The sequence below is a fragment of the Notothenia rossii genome, assembly GCF_949606895.1.
Source record: "Notothenia rossii genome assembly, chromosome: 4".
Taxonomy (NCBI): Eukaryota; Metazoa; Chordata; class Actinopteri; order Perciformes; family Nototheniidae; genus Notothenia; species Notothenia rossii.
Window position 1 is genome coordinate 31,515,957 of NC_136902.1, and position 14,348 is coordinate 31,530,304.

The window sequence follows — 14,348 nt, forward strand, 5'->3', positions numbered from 1 at the left end:
GCTGCAAAACAAATCCAGATGTTAACTGTAAAGCAGTTAGTAGAGCTGGTACAGCCAGGCGATTGGTTCACAACCATCGACCTGACGGACGCTTACTTTCATGTCGAGATTGCTCCAAGGCACAGAATGTATTTGCGTTTTGCCTTCCAGGGGGTAGCCTACGTGTACAACAGGCTACCGTTCGGCTACTCCAGGGGTGGCCAACCAGTCAGAGGTTAAGAGCCACATTTTGTCTATGTTACTGCAAAGAGCCACATCAAACACACAGTCGCTGATACCGCTTGTTTCAGTTTTTTGTTTTCTGGAGACAAGATTTCAACCACGTCACTGATGCATTTTTGTGGCATTGGGATATATATTTTTTAAATCCTCTGGAGCAGAGAGAGGAGCTGTGGATTATTGTTATTGATTAATGCATCAGTGTTTCTTAGGGTCAAAAACAATAAACTCACAACTCAAAATGAAAGCGTTTAGTTTATTTAATAAAAGAGCAAATGTTCAATGTAAAAAGTGACAGTAGTTATAGATTATTTGCAATTTGGTGCTATATATATATATATTTAAAAAAAAAAATTATATATTATTTAAACACCTTCAATTTCAGGGGGGGGCGCGGGGCTCAGTTGGCGGAGCGCAGCGCCCCTCCAAGACAATGGTAAGGGAAACACTTGATAATGTTTAATCAACGTTAGGTTTCCCCCCCCCCCCTCAAACGTGATTGGTTCACTGCATTGCAGATATTATTGTGAGTGGCTCTTGGGCCACATCAAAATTAGACGCGCTGTCATCCTCTCATACTGACACCTGACACCACACATACACACGTAGAGCTGGGACGAAAGTAACAGAGCGATTTTATCCAAGCCCAAACAACTTTGACCGGCCAAATTACGTCAGAATTATCAGCATTCGATACTTAACAGACCTACTAAATATCAGGTTTAACTGTCAGGAGTAGTGTTGTCACGATACCAACATTTTGGTTTCGATACCAAGACAAGAATTCCGATTCTTTTTCGAAACAGTCTTAAATGTAATTATTGTGCTTTATTTCACACCAGAACCATAACTATAACACAAACTTTTAAACAATGAGAATAAATAAAATAAATGACAAGAATTCGTATTAAATCAAATTAAAACATTTCTTACAGACAGGCCTCGTGGTGTCCGTAGGCTTGCCCTCAATGTCGGAGGTATAGCTAAAATACATCAAAATTTCGCTTCTGGCGTCTTTTTTGTCAACAAGCCGAGGCGCAGCAGCAGTTGCACTCCCACTTGCAGCCATGCTTCTCGTTTTCTCACATGCTCTGGCAGCTAGCGCGTGCACGAGAGAGGGGAGGGACTTAGAGCGTGCTTGAGAGGGGCGGGACTGTAGGCACGGCTGCTGCAGTGCAGGGAGTGGAAGCAGAGCGCTGAACACACACGGCTCTTATTAAAACAGCGCTTTCTCACCGGAGTACTTTCCCCCGTCATTCTTAAAGTACCATACTAATGAAACGTAGGAATAGTAACGTTTTTAACGGCAGGGTATCGCGGAATACCTTTCAAGTATCGGTACACCGTGCAACACTAGTCAGGAGTCAGTGTCTCTCCCCCAAACTCACACATATAAAATTCGATATGAACTGAAGAGCCGCATGAAACTAGGCAAAGAGCCGCATGCGGCTCGAGAGCCGCGGGTTGGCCACCCCTGGGATACTCCCTATCCCCACGCACATTCAGCAAATGTGTGGCCACAGCGCTTCAGCCGCTGCGTGGCCAGGGCATGAGGGTTTTCTTTTATCTGTACGACCTCATAGTCATGGCCAGGTCCAGGGAATGGGCAATGTTTCACACAGCCCAATTGATCCTACAGCTAACCAAATTGGGTTTTGCGCTCAATTAGAAGAAGAGCAATCCCATACCTCACCAGCAGGTGCAGTATCTGGGGATGGTGCTCGATGCAGGCAGGCTACGCACCACCCTGTCAGAAATCAGACAGGCGTCCCTGCTGCGGGCAGTTCACAGAATGTGACAGGGGGCAACAGTGACAGCTTTGACTATCATGCTCACTCCGTGGTGCAGCTGGGGTTGCTGCATATGCGCCGTCTGCAGAGGTGGTTTGCCGGCCGTCGTTTAGATCCCAAGAGGCACAAACGACGTCCGGTAACTATCACCCCCTCAGTGGTGGGCAACCTCCGGTACTGGGGGTCCCCAGTGCATCTCCGGAGGGGAGCTCCGCTGGGGCGAGTGACCTCCTACATCACGGTGTTCACAGACGCATCCGTGACAGACGGGGGGGGGGGACCTGCCTGGAGAGAGCTATAGGTGGTCGCTGGGCTCTGACGGAGACTCAACACAAAAACCTCCTAGAGCTGCGGGCAGTGGGGTTGGTCCTCCAGCACTTCAAACCTGTAATACAGGGCAAACATGTGCTGGTGAGGAGCGACAACTGGACCACAGTGGCGTACATCAACAGGCAGAGTGGAGTCCGCTCCGCCGCCTTGTTGACCACAGCAGTGGTTATGGACCTCAGAGATTGTTTTGTCTCTGAGAGCCCTCCACATCCCGGGACTGGAGAACGGGAGGGCCGACCTCATGTCAAGAGGTGGGCCCCCGCCAGGCAATTGGGTGCTTCACCCGGAGGTGGTGAAGCAGATCAGGGCCCGGCCCGGTTCGGGAGAGCGGAGGTGGACCTGTTCGCCAACCGACGAAACAGCCACTGTACTCTGTGGTTTTCCATGGCTCGGCGGGGCACGAGCTCGTTTGGCTCGTTTGCACACGAGCCATGGCCAAGAAAGCTGCTCTACGCCTTTCCACCGCTGCGCCTCATTCTCCCCCTCCTGGAGAGGGTGAGACGAGAACACCTCTAAGTCATCCTAGTGGCCCCAGACTGCCGTGTGGCGCTGTGGTTTGAGGGGGGGGGGGGGGGGGGGGGGGCACAGATGATGGCGGGCCAGCCAGCCCTGGGCAGTTCCTCAGGTCTGGGGGGCGATGTCTCAGGGGGCTAGTGCAGTGGGGCCGTTACCCTCTCTGGGCCAACCTTGGCTCCTGAGAGGGACAGGCTGAGACAGGGGGGATTGTCTGACAAAGTTATCCAAACAGCGAGAGCAGGATCCACCACAGCGATGGTGTGAAGAGGGGAGTCTAGAGCCCTTGTCTTGTGGGTCAGTAGATATCTGACCCCCCCCCCCCCCCCCCCCCCGAACATATTGCACTTGTGTTTTCCCATGCTCCTTAGGGCAGGGGGAGCCGTCCTCACTATTTTTCCCATGCACAACCTTTGCGAGGTAAGCGTGTCTGGGTGTGCTCTATCAGCCAAGTAAACTGCGGCCCCGGCTCCTCCAGGGTCATAACCGAGGGAGGAGATGTTGCGGTGCAGTGGCTGTTAACCAAAAAATGCCGGCTAGGGGCAGTGTGATGGGTTGTTGGACGACAGGGCGTGTATCCATCAGTGCTCCACCCACTGTACCCATAGAGTCCAGTAGAGGGCGGAGCTTGTGAGAGATATAAGGATGGGTTACGTATTGTAACCCTAGTTATACAAGCAGAGGCGGAGCCCTCTACTAGGGGGCCCGGTCTGCCCTATGCCGCTCGCTGAATAGGGTGTAGGATAACGGTCGGGAGGCGAGGCCGCCTTGATACTGTGGGCCTGCGCGCACACTCAGGTAGACCCGCCCCTGGGGCCGGCTACGTTTATAGATTTTTCAGTAGGTGAACGCTCGCATAGTGAGGTCAAGGGCAGTACCCATAGAGGCCAGTAGAGGGCTCCGCCAGTGCTTATATAACTAGGGTTACAATACGTAACCCATTGTTTTGTTATCTGTTGTGTTTATGCTTTAAATAGTGAAATCAATAAACACATAAACAAATCCTTTGAATCTTTGCTGGTCAACACTTACACTTCTTTACAAAAAAAGGAATGCAGGTGTGGTCGAGTTGGCTTTAAATCAGCACAAACTACATTTTTCTTTAGGTCATTGTTCTCATTTTACATTCCTGTTGAGGTTTTGTTCCAACAGAAACAGAAAGCATTCTTGCTGCCAGCAGATAGAAAACATGTTCTTTCGAATTACAGGAAACTAGTTGGTCAAGAGCAGCCAGATAAGTGGTGCATTGTACATTCATTACAAGGTTGTGTGGGATTTAAACATGATTATCATCTAAAAGGGCCTGATATTCTGGAAAAATACAATTTTTTATTTTGTGAAAAACTTTAATACTGGCTCTCTAAAGCTTCTTCTACCTCCATATAAACGTCAGATGGATCATAAGGACATTTTCTTTCAAAATGTCCATCAACAAATACTGATTTATGTTAGTTAGGTCGTTTGGAACCTGTTGCTCTTTACTTTTTTTATTTATTTTGATTTTGTGTTGGCCAAAAAAGAGTGTTGGACAACACTTTATGGAAGCTATTGTGGATCAAAAATAAAGAATAAAGACCTTCTTCAAACCCATGCCTTTATCCCTTTTATGCCCTTACCCTGACTACAGTTTAATGATAACACAGTTTGATGTGGGACATTTGGATTTCAGACTCGGATGGAGATAAATTGAAAACCGATCCTATTTTGTTTGACATGCATTTAAATTAAGTATTTACATGGGAAGACACACTAAAGCCACCGAAAAAACTCAATAGCGTGCAATAGCGCTGCCCATGTGCAATACACACTTTACAGTTGAGTACCATTCCTACTGAGTGCTACCCACTAGCATAGGGATTTTTATGTTCTGCTCGAAAGGGCAATATTAGCTTATCTATTAAAAAATAAAAACCTTTAAAACATTGTTCTTTGACAAAAGTACCTATATTAAAAGCGCTGGTTGATAAGGAAAACTGTAATTTTTTGGAGGTTGTTTGCCTAAAGAAAAGTAACATATGTTGGTTACATTTTGGTTTATGCTCTTCATTTACGTACATTAATCTTGTCATGTGCAACCAACAGGATACAGAATATCATAGTAAAGAGCGCTGCAGAAGAAAAAGAAATAGAGAGAACACAGCACAGTGTATTTGTGAAGGGTGGAGTTTGCTGCTGTACTGTACCTCCACGGTTATCTTTGGTGAGGTTACGTTGAACTCCTGCGTGGCCAGGAACCTTTCTTTCGTCAGGAGGTCCTTTATCACAACTGCCACATTCATAATGTCATCATCTGCCAACACAAACTCATACTCAGAGGGAAGGATGGAGTGTTCCAGCTTCAGAACTGCAGATGGACACACAAAAAAATACACATTTTTAACAAAGTGTTTTCCCTTCTTCAAGCTTAACATAAAATATCTGTCTTTTGGAAAAATATTGGCTTAAAAACCTCTATCCTTTTCTGGCCTAACAGAAATTAGACCATATTATAAAAGCAAGGCCTGATAACTTTTTTTTTAAAAACACGGTGGATATTCCTGTAGTTTTTAGAAAGGAACAATATGATTGGATAGTATAGCTTCTTGTTTACCAGCTTTATAATTCATTGTTAAAGGGGTGCTTTTATGCATTTTTGGCCTTTTCCCTTTCCTGTAGTGTGTTATATAGGTTTTTGTGAACTGTTTAGAGATTTGAGTGTTATTTAGAGATGTCACTATGTTAGAGAAGTAAACAAAGGAGTCCAATGGATGCGTTTCAGTCGAGTGTGGGGGAGAGAAACAGATTTTTGCCCCTTCAGACCATTTACATGCACACCAACCTTTATAATGCTACAGGAAAGGGAAAACCCCAAAGGGCCTCTTTAGCATGAGAAAAAGTACACACTCATACTATCCTCTTCTCACCTTCCCCCGCCTTTATGCACTCTTCTTTGTGAGACTTCCAGAAGCTCTCCTGTGCGTTTCTGTTGTACTCCTTCAGCTGAGCGTTGACGTGCTCCATCAGAACCCGGGAGCTGCTCGAGTTGTTCCTGACCGTTACAAACATGACAATGCTCTCACCCACTGTTGGCACCCTCTTGAGGCTTAGGGACACCTCCAAACCAGGAGGCATTTCTTCTGCAGATGAAGGAGAGATTTGCCTTACATGTAACATACCTTTTCTCTTGCTTTGTAAATGACCTAATCAGATTGTTGGGTTTCCAGTACGGATCAGGCAGCAACACTAGGCTTTTGTAAGTTTGCTCCAGAAAAATAGGGAGAGGAAGAAAGGGTTCTCAATCAGTTGTTATTTCTATATCAGATTAAGGTTTATGTAAGGTTTTATATAAGGTTTTATAAACTTTTCATTTGCCTTGTACGATGGGCGCTGTAAGTGATGAAATTGGGGGATGTGGACTTATCAGGCGCCCGCAGCTCACAGCCAAAGTGCGAGCGAGCCTCCAAGCGAGCAAGAGAGAGAGAGAGAGAGAGAGGGCGCGCATCTGTACCGCAGATTGTTGTTGGATTGAGGCTGATAACTACAGCTCAGTGAGGTAAAGGACTGAGTGTTTAGATAGTTCACTTTAGTCTAAGTTATCTCAGTGGGTCTCAAACGATTTTGTCACAATTTATGTAAACAAGTATTTCCGAGGCACACTTTTATAATTATTAGGATAAATAAAAACAGGTTTGAATTAATTTCAATGTATACTATAGGACAGTAAACCAAAAATATCGTTTAAAACTGGAGAGATAAAAAAATATGCATAAATAAATAAATGTCTTAAAATAAGATATAAATGAACAACAAAAATAAAATACGTTACATTTATTTGTTATTGGCTATGGTAGGTTATTTGTTATGTTCACATACTTATTTGGTTATTAAAATGTAAACCAATCTTTTTCATATGGGTGTTTAGAGTTGTACCCTCTATCTAGTCTCTAGTAATTCTGCTCAAATTGCAACAGATTGAAGCATTTTACTTTAAAATGTTAAAAAATATCTTTCCGGGGGGACATACCCCCGGACCCCCTAGAGCAGGGGTTCCCAATCCCCGGTCCGCGGACCGGTATCGGGCTGCGGAGGTGTTACTGCCGGGCCGCGAAATAGCTGTGAGTTTATCGTAATATTTGCAGAATTAGAAATATTTAAAAATATTTTATTGGATATTATTCATCCAAAACATCCAAAATAATTCAAAATTGGTTAGCATAAGGTCTCAGCCTCTCGTGCACAGAGAAAGTTACCGGTGCGCCAATAGGAAGTGGAGCACACAGGAGACAACCGTTTAATTGCAGACTGTTATTTTTATGTGGGGAAATGGCAGTGCATACATTATTTGAGATATATTTTGAACTCAGATTTCATTTTAAGGACATTGCGGCCAGGGGTGTAGAGCTATTTTTTTTATTTGTAAAACCTCCTTCACTTCATGGAATGGCTGCAGCATCAGGAGGCAGCCTCTGAGAAGTGCAGCACAAGCGCGTACACACCGCCTTCGCTGTGTTCCCCACTGCAGGCTGCTACGTTTCACACACAGACATCGATCGGCCAGATTATTCCCCCTATAACTCGTTGTATGAAGGAAATGTCCGGTCACAAAGGCGCATGATGTGTGTGTGTATGTGCTCTGCTCAGCTCCGCTGTGTGTGTGTGTATGTTCGGTGTGTTTGTGTGTGTCCAACAACGGCATTTGTTTTCAAATTACCATGAACAGTAATTTACACACATCTGGCCAACTCCATAGGTATGTGGGTGTTCCCAAAATAAGTTAGTTTAATCTTAATCTCGATGTATTGCTAAATGCTGTCGGAGTGCACCGGAACGAACGCCCCGGTATGACGTTATTATGGTTGGCAAACAAGCCCAGGGGTCTCACTGACATTTCAGTTATATCAATATGTGTACAGTGGTCCTAATTTGTTTTAATTGTATCCTGGTTTTAAACATTGTTAATATTTTTTGGATGCATATTGTTCTATTATTTGTTCAGGCTGTTACATACAATTAGCCACTGTTGCCACCCATATTAGGCTATATTATATTATATATTATATTAATATTTGTAAAGCGGTCCTAATTTTTTGTTTTAATTGTATCCTAGTTTTAAACGTTATTAATATGTTTTGGATGCATATTGGTATTTCTTCAGGCTGTTAAATACAATTAGCCTCTGTTGCCACCTGCTGGTGAGTAAATATTAAAATCAGCTAAAATTGACAACCGGTCCGCAAATCTTTTTTAATGTATCTGCCGGTCCTTGGCACAATAAAGGTTGGGAACCCCTGCCCTAGAGGATGTGACGTTTACCCCCCAATTAAAAAATGTTCATACAATAATTAATACATTTGAAACCTTCTTTATGTATATAACCAACATGTCAATACGTTTCAGTTTTTGTAGTGTATTGGTCTTTTGTAGAGATTTTTCATTTATTCTTTATAAATTCTATTCTGTATTGCTTGGAGGGGGGGGGGGCACAAAAATGTAAAGGACCGGCCCTGCGCAGCCTCCATGTGAAGTTGGCGTCAACCCTCACGGGGTGAAAACAGTATTTCCGGTCTCAAAGTTTTTAACCTTCGATTCGGAGAAACAAATAGATTTTTTGGAGTTTACACACTACAGAGTTTCCGAAGACACTACACTACCCAGAATCCTCAGCTATCGTTTGGGACTACAACATCCGCTTTCCTTTACAAACCCCCGTGATTAGTCCTCAAGCTCTGTGATTGGATGTTGGAGTGGCTGTAGGAGCCACATATGAAGCCATTTCTGTGTTTGTTACGATACATGTTTTTTGAGTCACTATAGGTGGTGGGCGTGTCATTGGATTTGTGTGGTGACGTTTGTGCTTATATACGGTTGCTTTTACCTGCGCACTTGGTAATAGATGGGGGGGTGAGCTAGAGAAGGAACATTTTTGTTGACCGCACGCATGCTTGCACGCACGCATGCATGTACATGGATATGGAATATTGCATTTTTGCTTTACAAATAAAAGGTCAAACGCATACTGTGTTGGAAAGACTGAGTTTTTGCGCGTCCACAGTGTTTTTTCTCTTGTTTAGTCCCTCGCGGCACTTTGTTTAAGATTACTGCCGCAATATTAAGTCAACAAAAAAGACTTGTACCACAATTAAAAGGAAACATTGAAACGCCGTGTTCGCCGCTGTATTGGAGAGTGGCTTAAGGAAACTTCAGCGTACTGCCGGGAGGATAAAGACTGACGGACAATCCACACAGCAGCAGGAGCGAGCGGTATGTAACTTCTTCATTCATGCTGTGTAAATGTTTGTTAGAACACTGTGAATAAGTTACTGCTGCGTGTCCATTGGGGACTGACTTGTTGCTTGCGTGTGTTGGTTCTTGCCGCTAGAGGTTGGGTGGATTGGAGCATTTGTTGTTCATTCATTAAAACATTAAAAGGATATGTCAATAAGTGGATCAAATTCAGATGTCAATGTGGCAAAAATGGATGAACAAAAGAGAGAGTCGATACTCACTGACAAGGCTTTGGCAAATAAAATGGAAAAGCTTCAAAAGGAACGTCAATCAACGGTTCACAAAATGAAAAGTGTGATTAAAACAATGAAGGATCTCATGCAAAGGGATGACAACGCCTCACAAATACAAACTCGACTCGAACATTTAATTCAACTGGTTAAAGAAACCACCCTGTTACACAAGTCTGTAATTCCTCTTCTTCCTGCAGACGAACAGGAAAATAAAAATGTATGGTTTGCCAAGACAATACAATACAATAATGGATTTATCGACGATGTCAAGCAATGGCTTTCTAAAACTGGGAGACAACCGAGCAGCACCATTGCACATGTTTCCTCAATTGAGATATCTGATGAACACCAACAAAGTATGTCTCATGTTTCAAAACAATCTGGGAAAAATGTTGAAACTTCTGAAGCACAAGAGGAAATAAAACCAAGCGACAGTGTTTCAAACATAGGAAGTATTGGGTCTTGCAAGCGGAGCTCTGCTGGAACCAGGTCCAGTGTTTCAACTACATCATCATGCATCAAAGCTGAGGCTGACATGGCCGCTCTCATGGCACGACAAATGTTATTAAAAGACAAGCATGCATTGGATGAACAAGAGGAAGAGCTCAGGAAAAATAAGGAACAGCTCAGGAAAAAGAGGGAGCAATTAGAAATGGAAGTGGAAATAGCCGCATCAAGGGCTAAAATGAATGTGCTAAGACGCTCTGGAAGGTCTTGTGCTGCAAGTAACACATCTGTGAGTCCCAATGGCATGCATTCTTATTTGGAAAGGGGACGAAAGGAAGCCAGACTCAGTGCTGGAGCAAAAACATTTGTGCCTGACACAAACAGGCCTACAGGTGGCCAGTCTGATGTACAGTTTTCGTTTTGAATACATGTATGAGTTGAACATGCGTAGCAATATGCTAGCCATCATAAAAAAGTTACCCTACAAATATAGGGACAAATGGAGAACTCTGGCCTATGACTTACAGAAAAGGCAGGGCCGGAGAGCTACATTCATGGATATTGTTAACTTCATTGAAAGACAGGTGGATATTGTGAGCGATCCACTGTTTGGAGATATACAGGATACTCCACCAGCAGCCAACAAAGATGTGAGGAAAGCTAAGTTTCAACCTCGTTCAAGGATGAGGGGAAGCAGCTTTGCTACTACTATTACGACAGCGGAAAAGAAAGTGGAACCTGAAATAAGAATGAAGGAGAGAGGCTCACTAGGTACAAGTGTTTGCCTGTTTTGTGGAGGTGGACATATACTGGATCTGTGTTTTCAACTGGAAAGAAAGGCTCATAGTGAGAAAATCGCTTTCTTAAGGGAACATGGTGCGTGTTTTGGATGCTTGTGTATTGGGCACATGAGTAAAGACTGTAGGAAACGCCTCTCGTGCAAAGTATGCAATCTGAAGCACCCAAGCATACTTCATATCTATCATAAAGAGAAAGAAACTGACACAACGTAAGCTAAAGGAAAAGCTATAAGCAGTGCTCTGATCTCCGATCAGTCCAGTGGTCTTACAGGGGCCGGTGAGCCAGATTGTACTCTCTCCATAGTGCCTATTCAAGTAAAGTCTAAGAAGGGACATGAAACATTCATAACATATGTCTTCCTGGATCCTGGGAGCTCAGCATCATTCTGCACGGAGCGGCTGATGAACAAACTGAATCTCAGGGGAAGAAGAACAGACATTCTCCTTCGGAAAATGGGTCAGGAGAAAATAGTTGGAAGTCACATTGTTTCTGACCTGCATGTGGCTGGATTAGACAGCAGTCATTATTGTGAGCTGCCTGACACCTATACCCAGAAAACTATGCCAGTTCATCGAGGAAACATTCCTCGGCAGAAAGACCTTCAGAGATGGCCTCACCTGAAACATGTAATGATTACTGAGATTGATTCAGATGTGGACCTGTTGATTGGGACTAATGTTCCTGAGGCACTGGAGCCATGGGAAGTTATTCGGAGTGTAGACGGGGGCCCATATGCATATGGGTTGGACTGTCAATGGACCTCTCAGAGGAGACAGGAGTAGTGAAATGACTTGTGGACAGCCAGATGTCACTGTCAATAGGATATCTGTTGCAAACCTTGAAGATCTGTGGAAGCAGCAGCTAAAGGCTGATTTCCCTGAATGCAGTCAGGATGAGCAGATGGGACCGTCAAGAGAGGACTGTCACTTTATGGAGTACGTCACAAAGTCTGCTAAGTTGATGGATGGCCATTACTGTATTGGCTTACCTTAAAGGAAAAGAGATGTTAGTATGCCAAACAACAGGAGAGTAGCAGAACAACGTACACTGAGCCTCAAGAGAAGGTTTGATAAAGATGTTTCATTTCATGCTGATTACACCGCTTTCATGAATGACATCCTTTCGAAGGGCTATGCAGAGAAAGTGTCAATTGTGGATCTGGAACGCAGTGACGGCAGGGTGTGGTATATACCACACCATGGTGTATACCACACAAAGAAGAAAAAGATCAGGGTCGTATTTGACTGTGCAGCTACATTCCAGGGAACATCGCTGAATGCGCAGCTCCTACACGGACCAGATCTTACCAGCACACTGGTTGGAGTCATGACAAGATTCAGAAAGGAACCTGTTGTACTCATGGCAGACATTGAAGCCATGTTTCATCAGGTTCGAGTACCAGCTGAGGATTCAGATCTGCTGAGGTTTCTCTGGTGGCCAAATGGAGATCATCATCAGAACTTAGAAGAGCACAGAATGGTTGCACATCTGTTTGGAGCTACATCGTCGCCAAGTTGTGCTAGTTTTGCCCTTAGAAAGTGTGCAGAGGACCATCAGGAGCAGTTCAGCCCCAAAGTAATCAACACCGTCCTGCACAATTTCTATGTTGATGATTGTCTAACATCTGTGGTCTCAGAGGAGGAGGCAGTGGCACTCTATCATGACCTTTGTGCACTTTGTGCTCAAGGGGGCTTTCATCTCACAAAGTGGATTAGCAACAGACGTATCGTGCTTGCTGCTATACCTTCGATGGAGAGAGCGAAAGAAGTTAAGGATCTGGATTTGGATAATGACACACTCCCTGTGGAAAGAGCATTGGGCGTACAGTGATGTGTTGAGTCAGATGTCTTTAAGTTCAATATCATGATCAAGGACAAACCCATAACCAGAAGAGGGATCCTTTCCATGGTCAGCTCAATATTTGACCCATTAGGAATATTGGCACCTGTGGTCCTATCAGCCAAGATGATTCTTCAAGACTTGTGCAGAAGAGAACTTGGTTGGGATGATATTATACCAGCCTCAGCTGCACAAGAGTGGAAAAGTTGGCTGAAGGAGCTCTGCAATCTCGAAGAGTTTAAAGTTGACAGATGCCTAAAACCGGTGGATTTGGGGGAAGTGACCTCTGCTCAGCTACACCACTTCGCAGATGCAAGCGAAGACGGCTATGGAACAGTGACTTACCTGTTATTACATAACATCAAAGGACAAGTGCACTGTGTCTTCATTATGGGAAAAGCTAGAGTGGCCCCATTGAAACCAATACCCATCCCTCGAATGGAATTGACGGCTGCCGTGGTTGCAAGTCGTATGGACAAGATGTGTAGGAAGGAGCTGCAAATGCAACTTAAAGACTCCATCTTTTTGACTGATAGTACTTCCGTACTGAAGTACATCAGTAATGAGACCTTAAGGTTTCGAACCTTCATCGCATACAGGGTTTCAAAAATACGCAGCCTATCAAATCCATCTCAGTGGAGATATGTTCCCACCGCAAGCAATCCTGCCGACTGGGCTTCCAGGGGAGTCAAAGTGGAAATGCTCCTGAAAGATGACACATGGGTGTCTGGACCTCAGTTTCTCACTGGACCTGGAGAACAGTGGCCTGTGAACCCTGATGGCTCTGAAATGGCACCAGAAGACCCTGAGGTCAAGATAAGTCTGAATGTGAACGCTGTGCAGGTTGAAAAAGAGATGGATACTGTAACCCGATTGATCAATCACTTCTCTTCTTGGATCCACCTGAAGAAGACGGTTGGTTGGATCCTTAGGTTGAAAAACCTGCTGCTGTGCCTTAGTCGGAAGAGGAAGCAATTTAGTCTGATTCTTGCTCAGCCTGGCTTGAATAAGGAACAACAAGACCGAGAGATAAAAAAGGAAATGCAGACTATCAAGGCTCAGGTGGTCTCTGGTTTTCTTTCTATTGAGGACCTCCGAAACGCTGAGAAAGAAATTATCTGCTTTTGCCAAAGAAAAAGGTTTCCTGATGAAATCAAAGGCTTGCAAAAGGGAGAAGGTGTGAAAAGGACTAGTCACATCTACAAGCTCAACCCAGTACTTGAAGATGGTGTTCTGAGAGTGGGAGGACGTCTCAGTAGAGCAGCAATGCCTGAAGAATGTAAACATCCTGCTATATTGGCAAAAGACCTTCACATTTCTGACATCATTCTATGGCAAGTACACCAAGATGTGGGACACGGTGGTCGTAACCACATGCTATCTAGCCTGCGACAAATATACTGGATTCCTGGTGCTAGTGTGGCTATAAGGAAAACCCTGTCAAAATGTATTGTTTGTCGGCGACTAAATGGAGCTCCAGGAATGCAGCAGATGGCAGATTTACCTCGAGACAGAGTTTCTCCGGATGAACCTCCATTCACTCGTGTTGGAGTTGACTATTTTTGACCTTTTGAGGTCAAGCGAGGAAGGAGTACAGTTAAAAACTATGGTGTTCTCTTCACATGCTAAACAGTAAGAGCCATCCACATTGAAGTAGCTTCATCTTTGGATACAGATTCCTTTGTTAATGCTCTTTGACGCTTCATCGCAAGACGTGGAAGTATTGGAATTACGCTCAGATAATGGAACCAACTTCGTCGGAGCTGAGCGTGAATTGAGAGAGGCAATAGAAAGGTTGAATATTGCTAAAATCAACAACACCCTCCTTCAGAAAGGAATAAAGTGGACTTTCAATCCCCCTACTGGATCCCATCATGGAGGAGTATGGGAAAAGTTGATCAGATCTGTGAGG

At 44.3% G+C, this 14,348-nt stretch overlaps 1 protein-coding gene across 1 annotated transcript in view; it reads right to left on the reverse strand.

Moving 5' to 3' along the window:
- Positions 1 to 14,348, reverse strand: part of LOC307036707 (protein-glutamine gamma-glutamyltransferase 5-like) — a 69,377-nt gene that overhangs the window by 14,860 nt on the left and 40,169 nt on the right. The window contains exons 13-14 of the mRNA XM_079677251.1: positions 5,756 to 5,968; positions 5,036 to 5,196 (exon numbers count right to left, since the gene is read on the reverse strand). Of these exons, the coding sequence (XP_079533377.1) occupies positions 5,036 to 5,196; positions 5,756 to 5,968 (374 nt within the window). The remainder of the gene's footprint in view (positions 1 to 5,035; positions 5,197 to 5,755; positions 5,969 to 14,348) is intronic.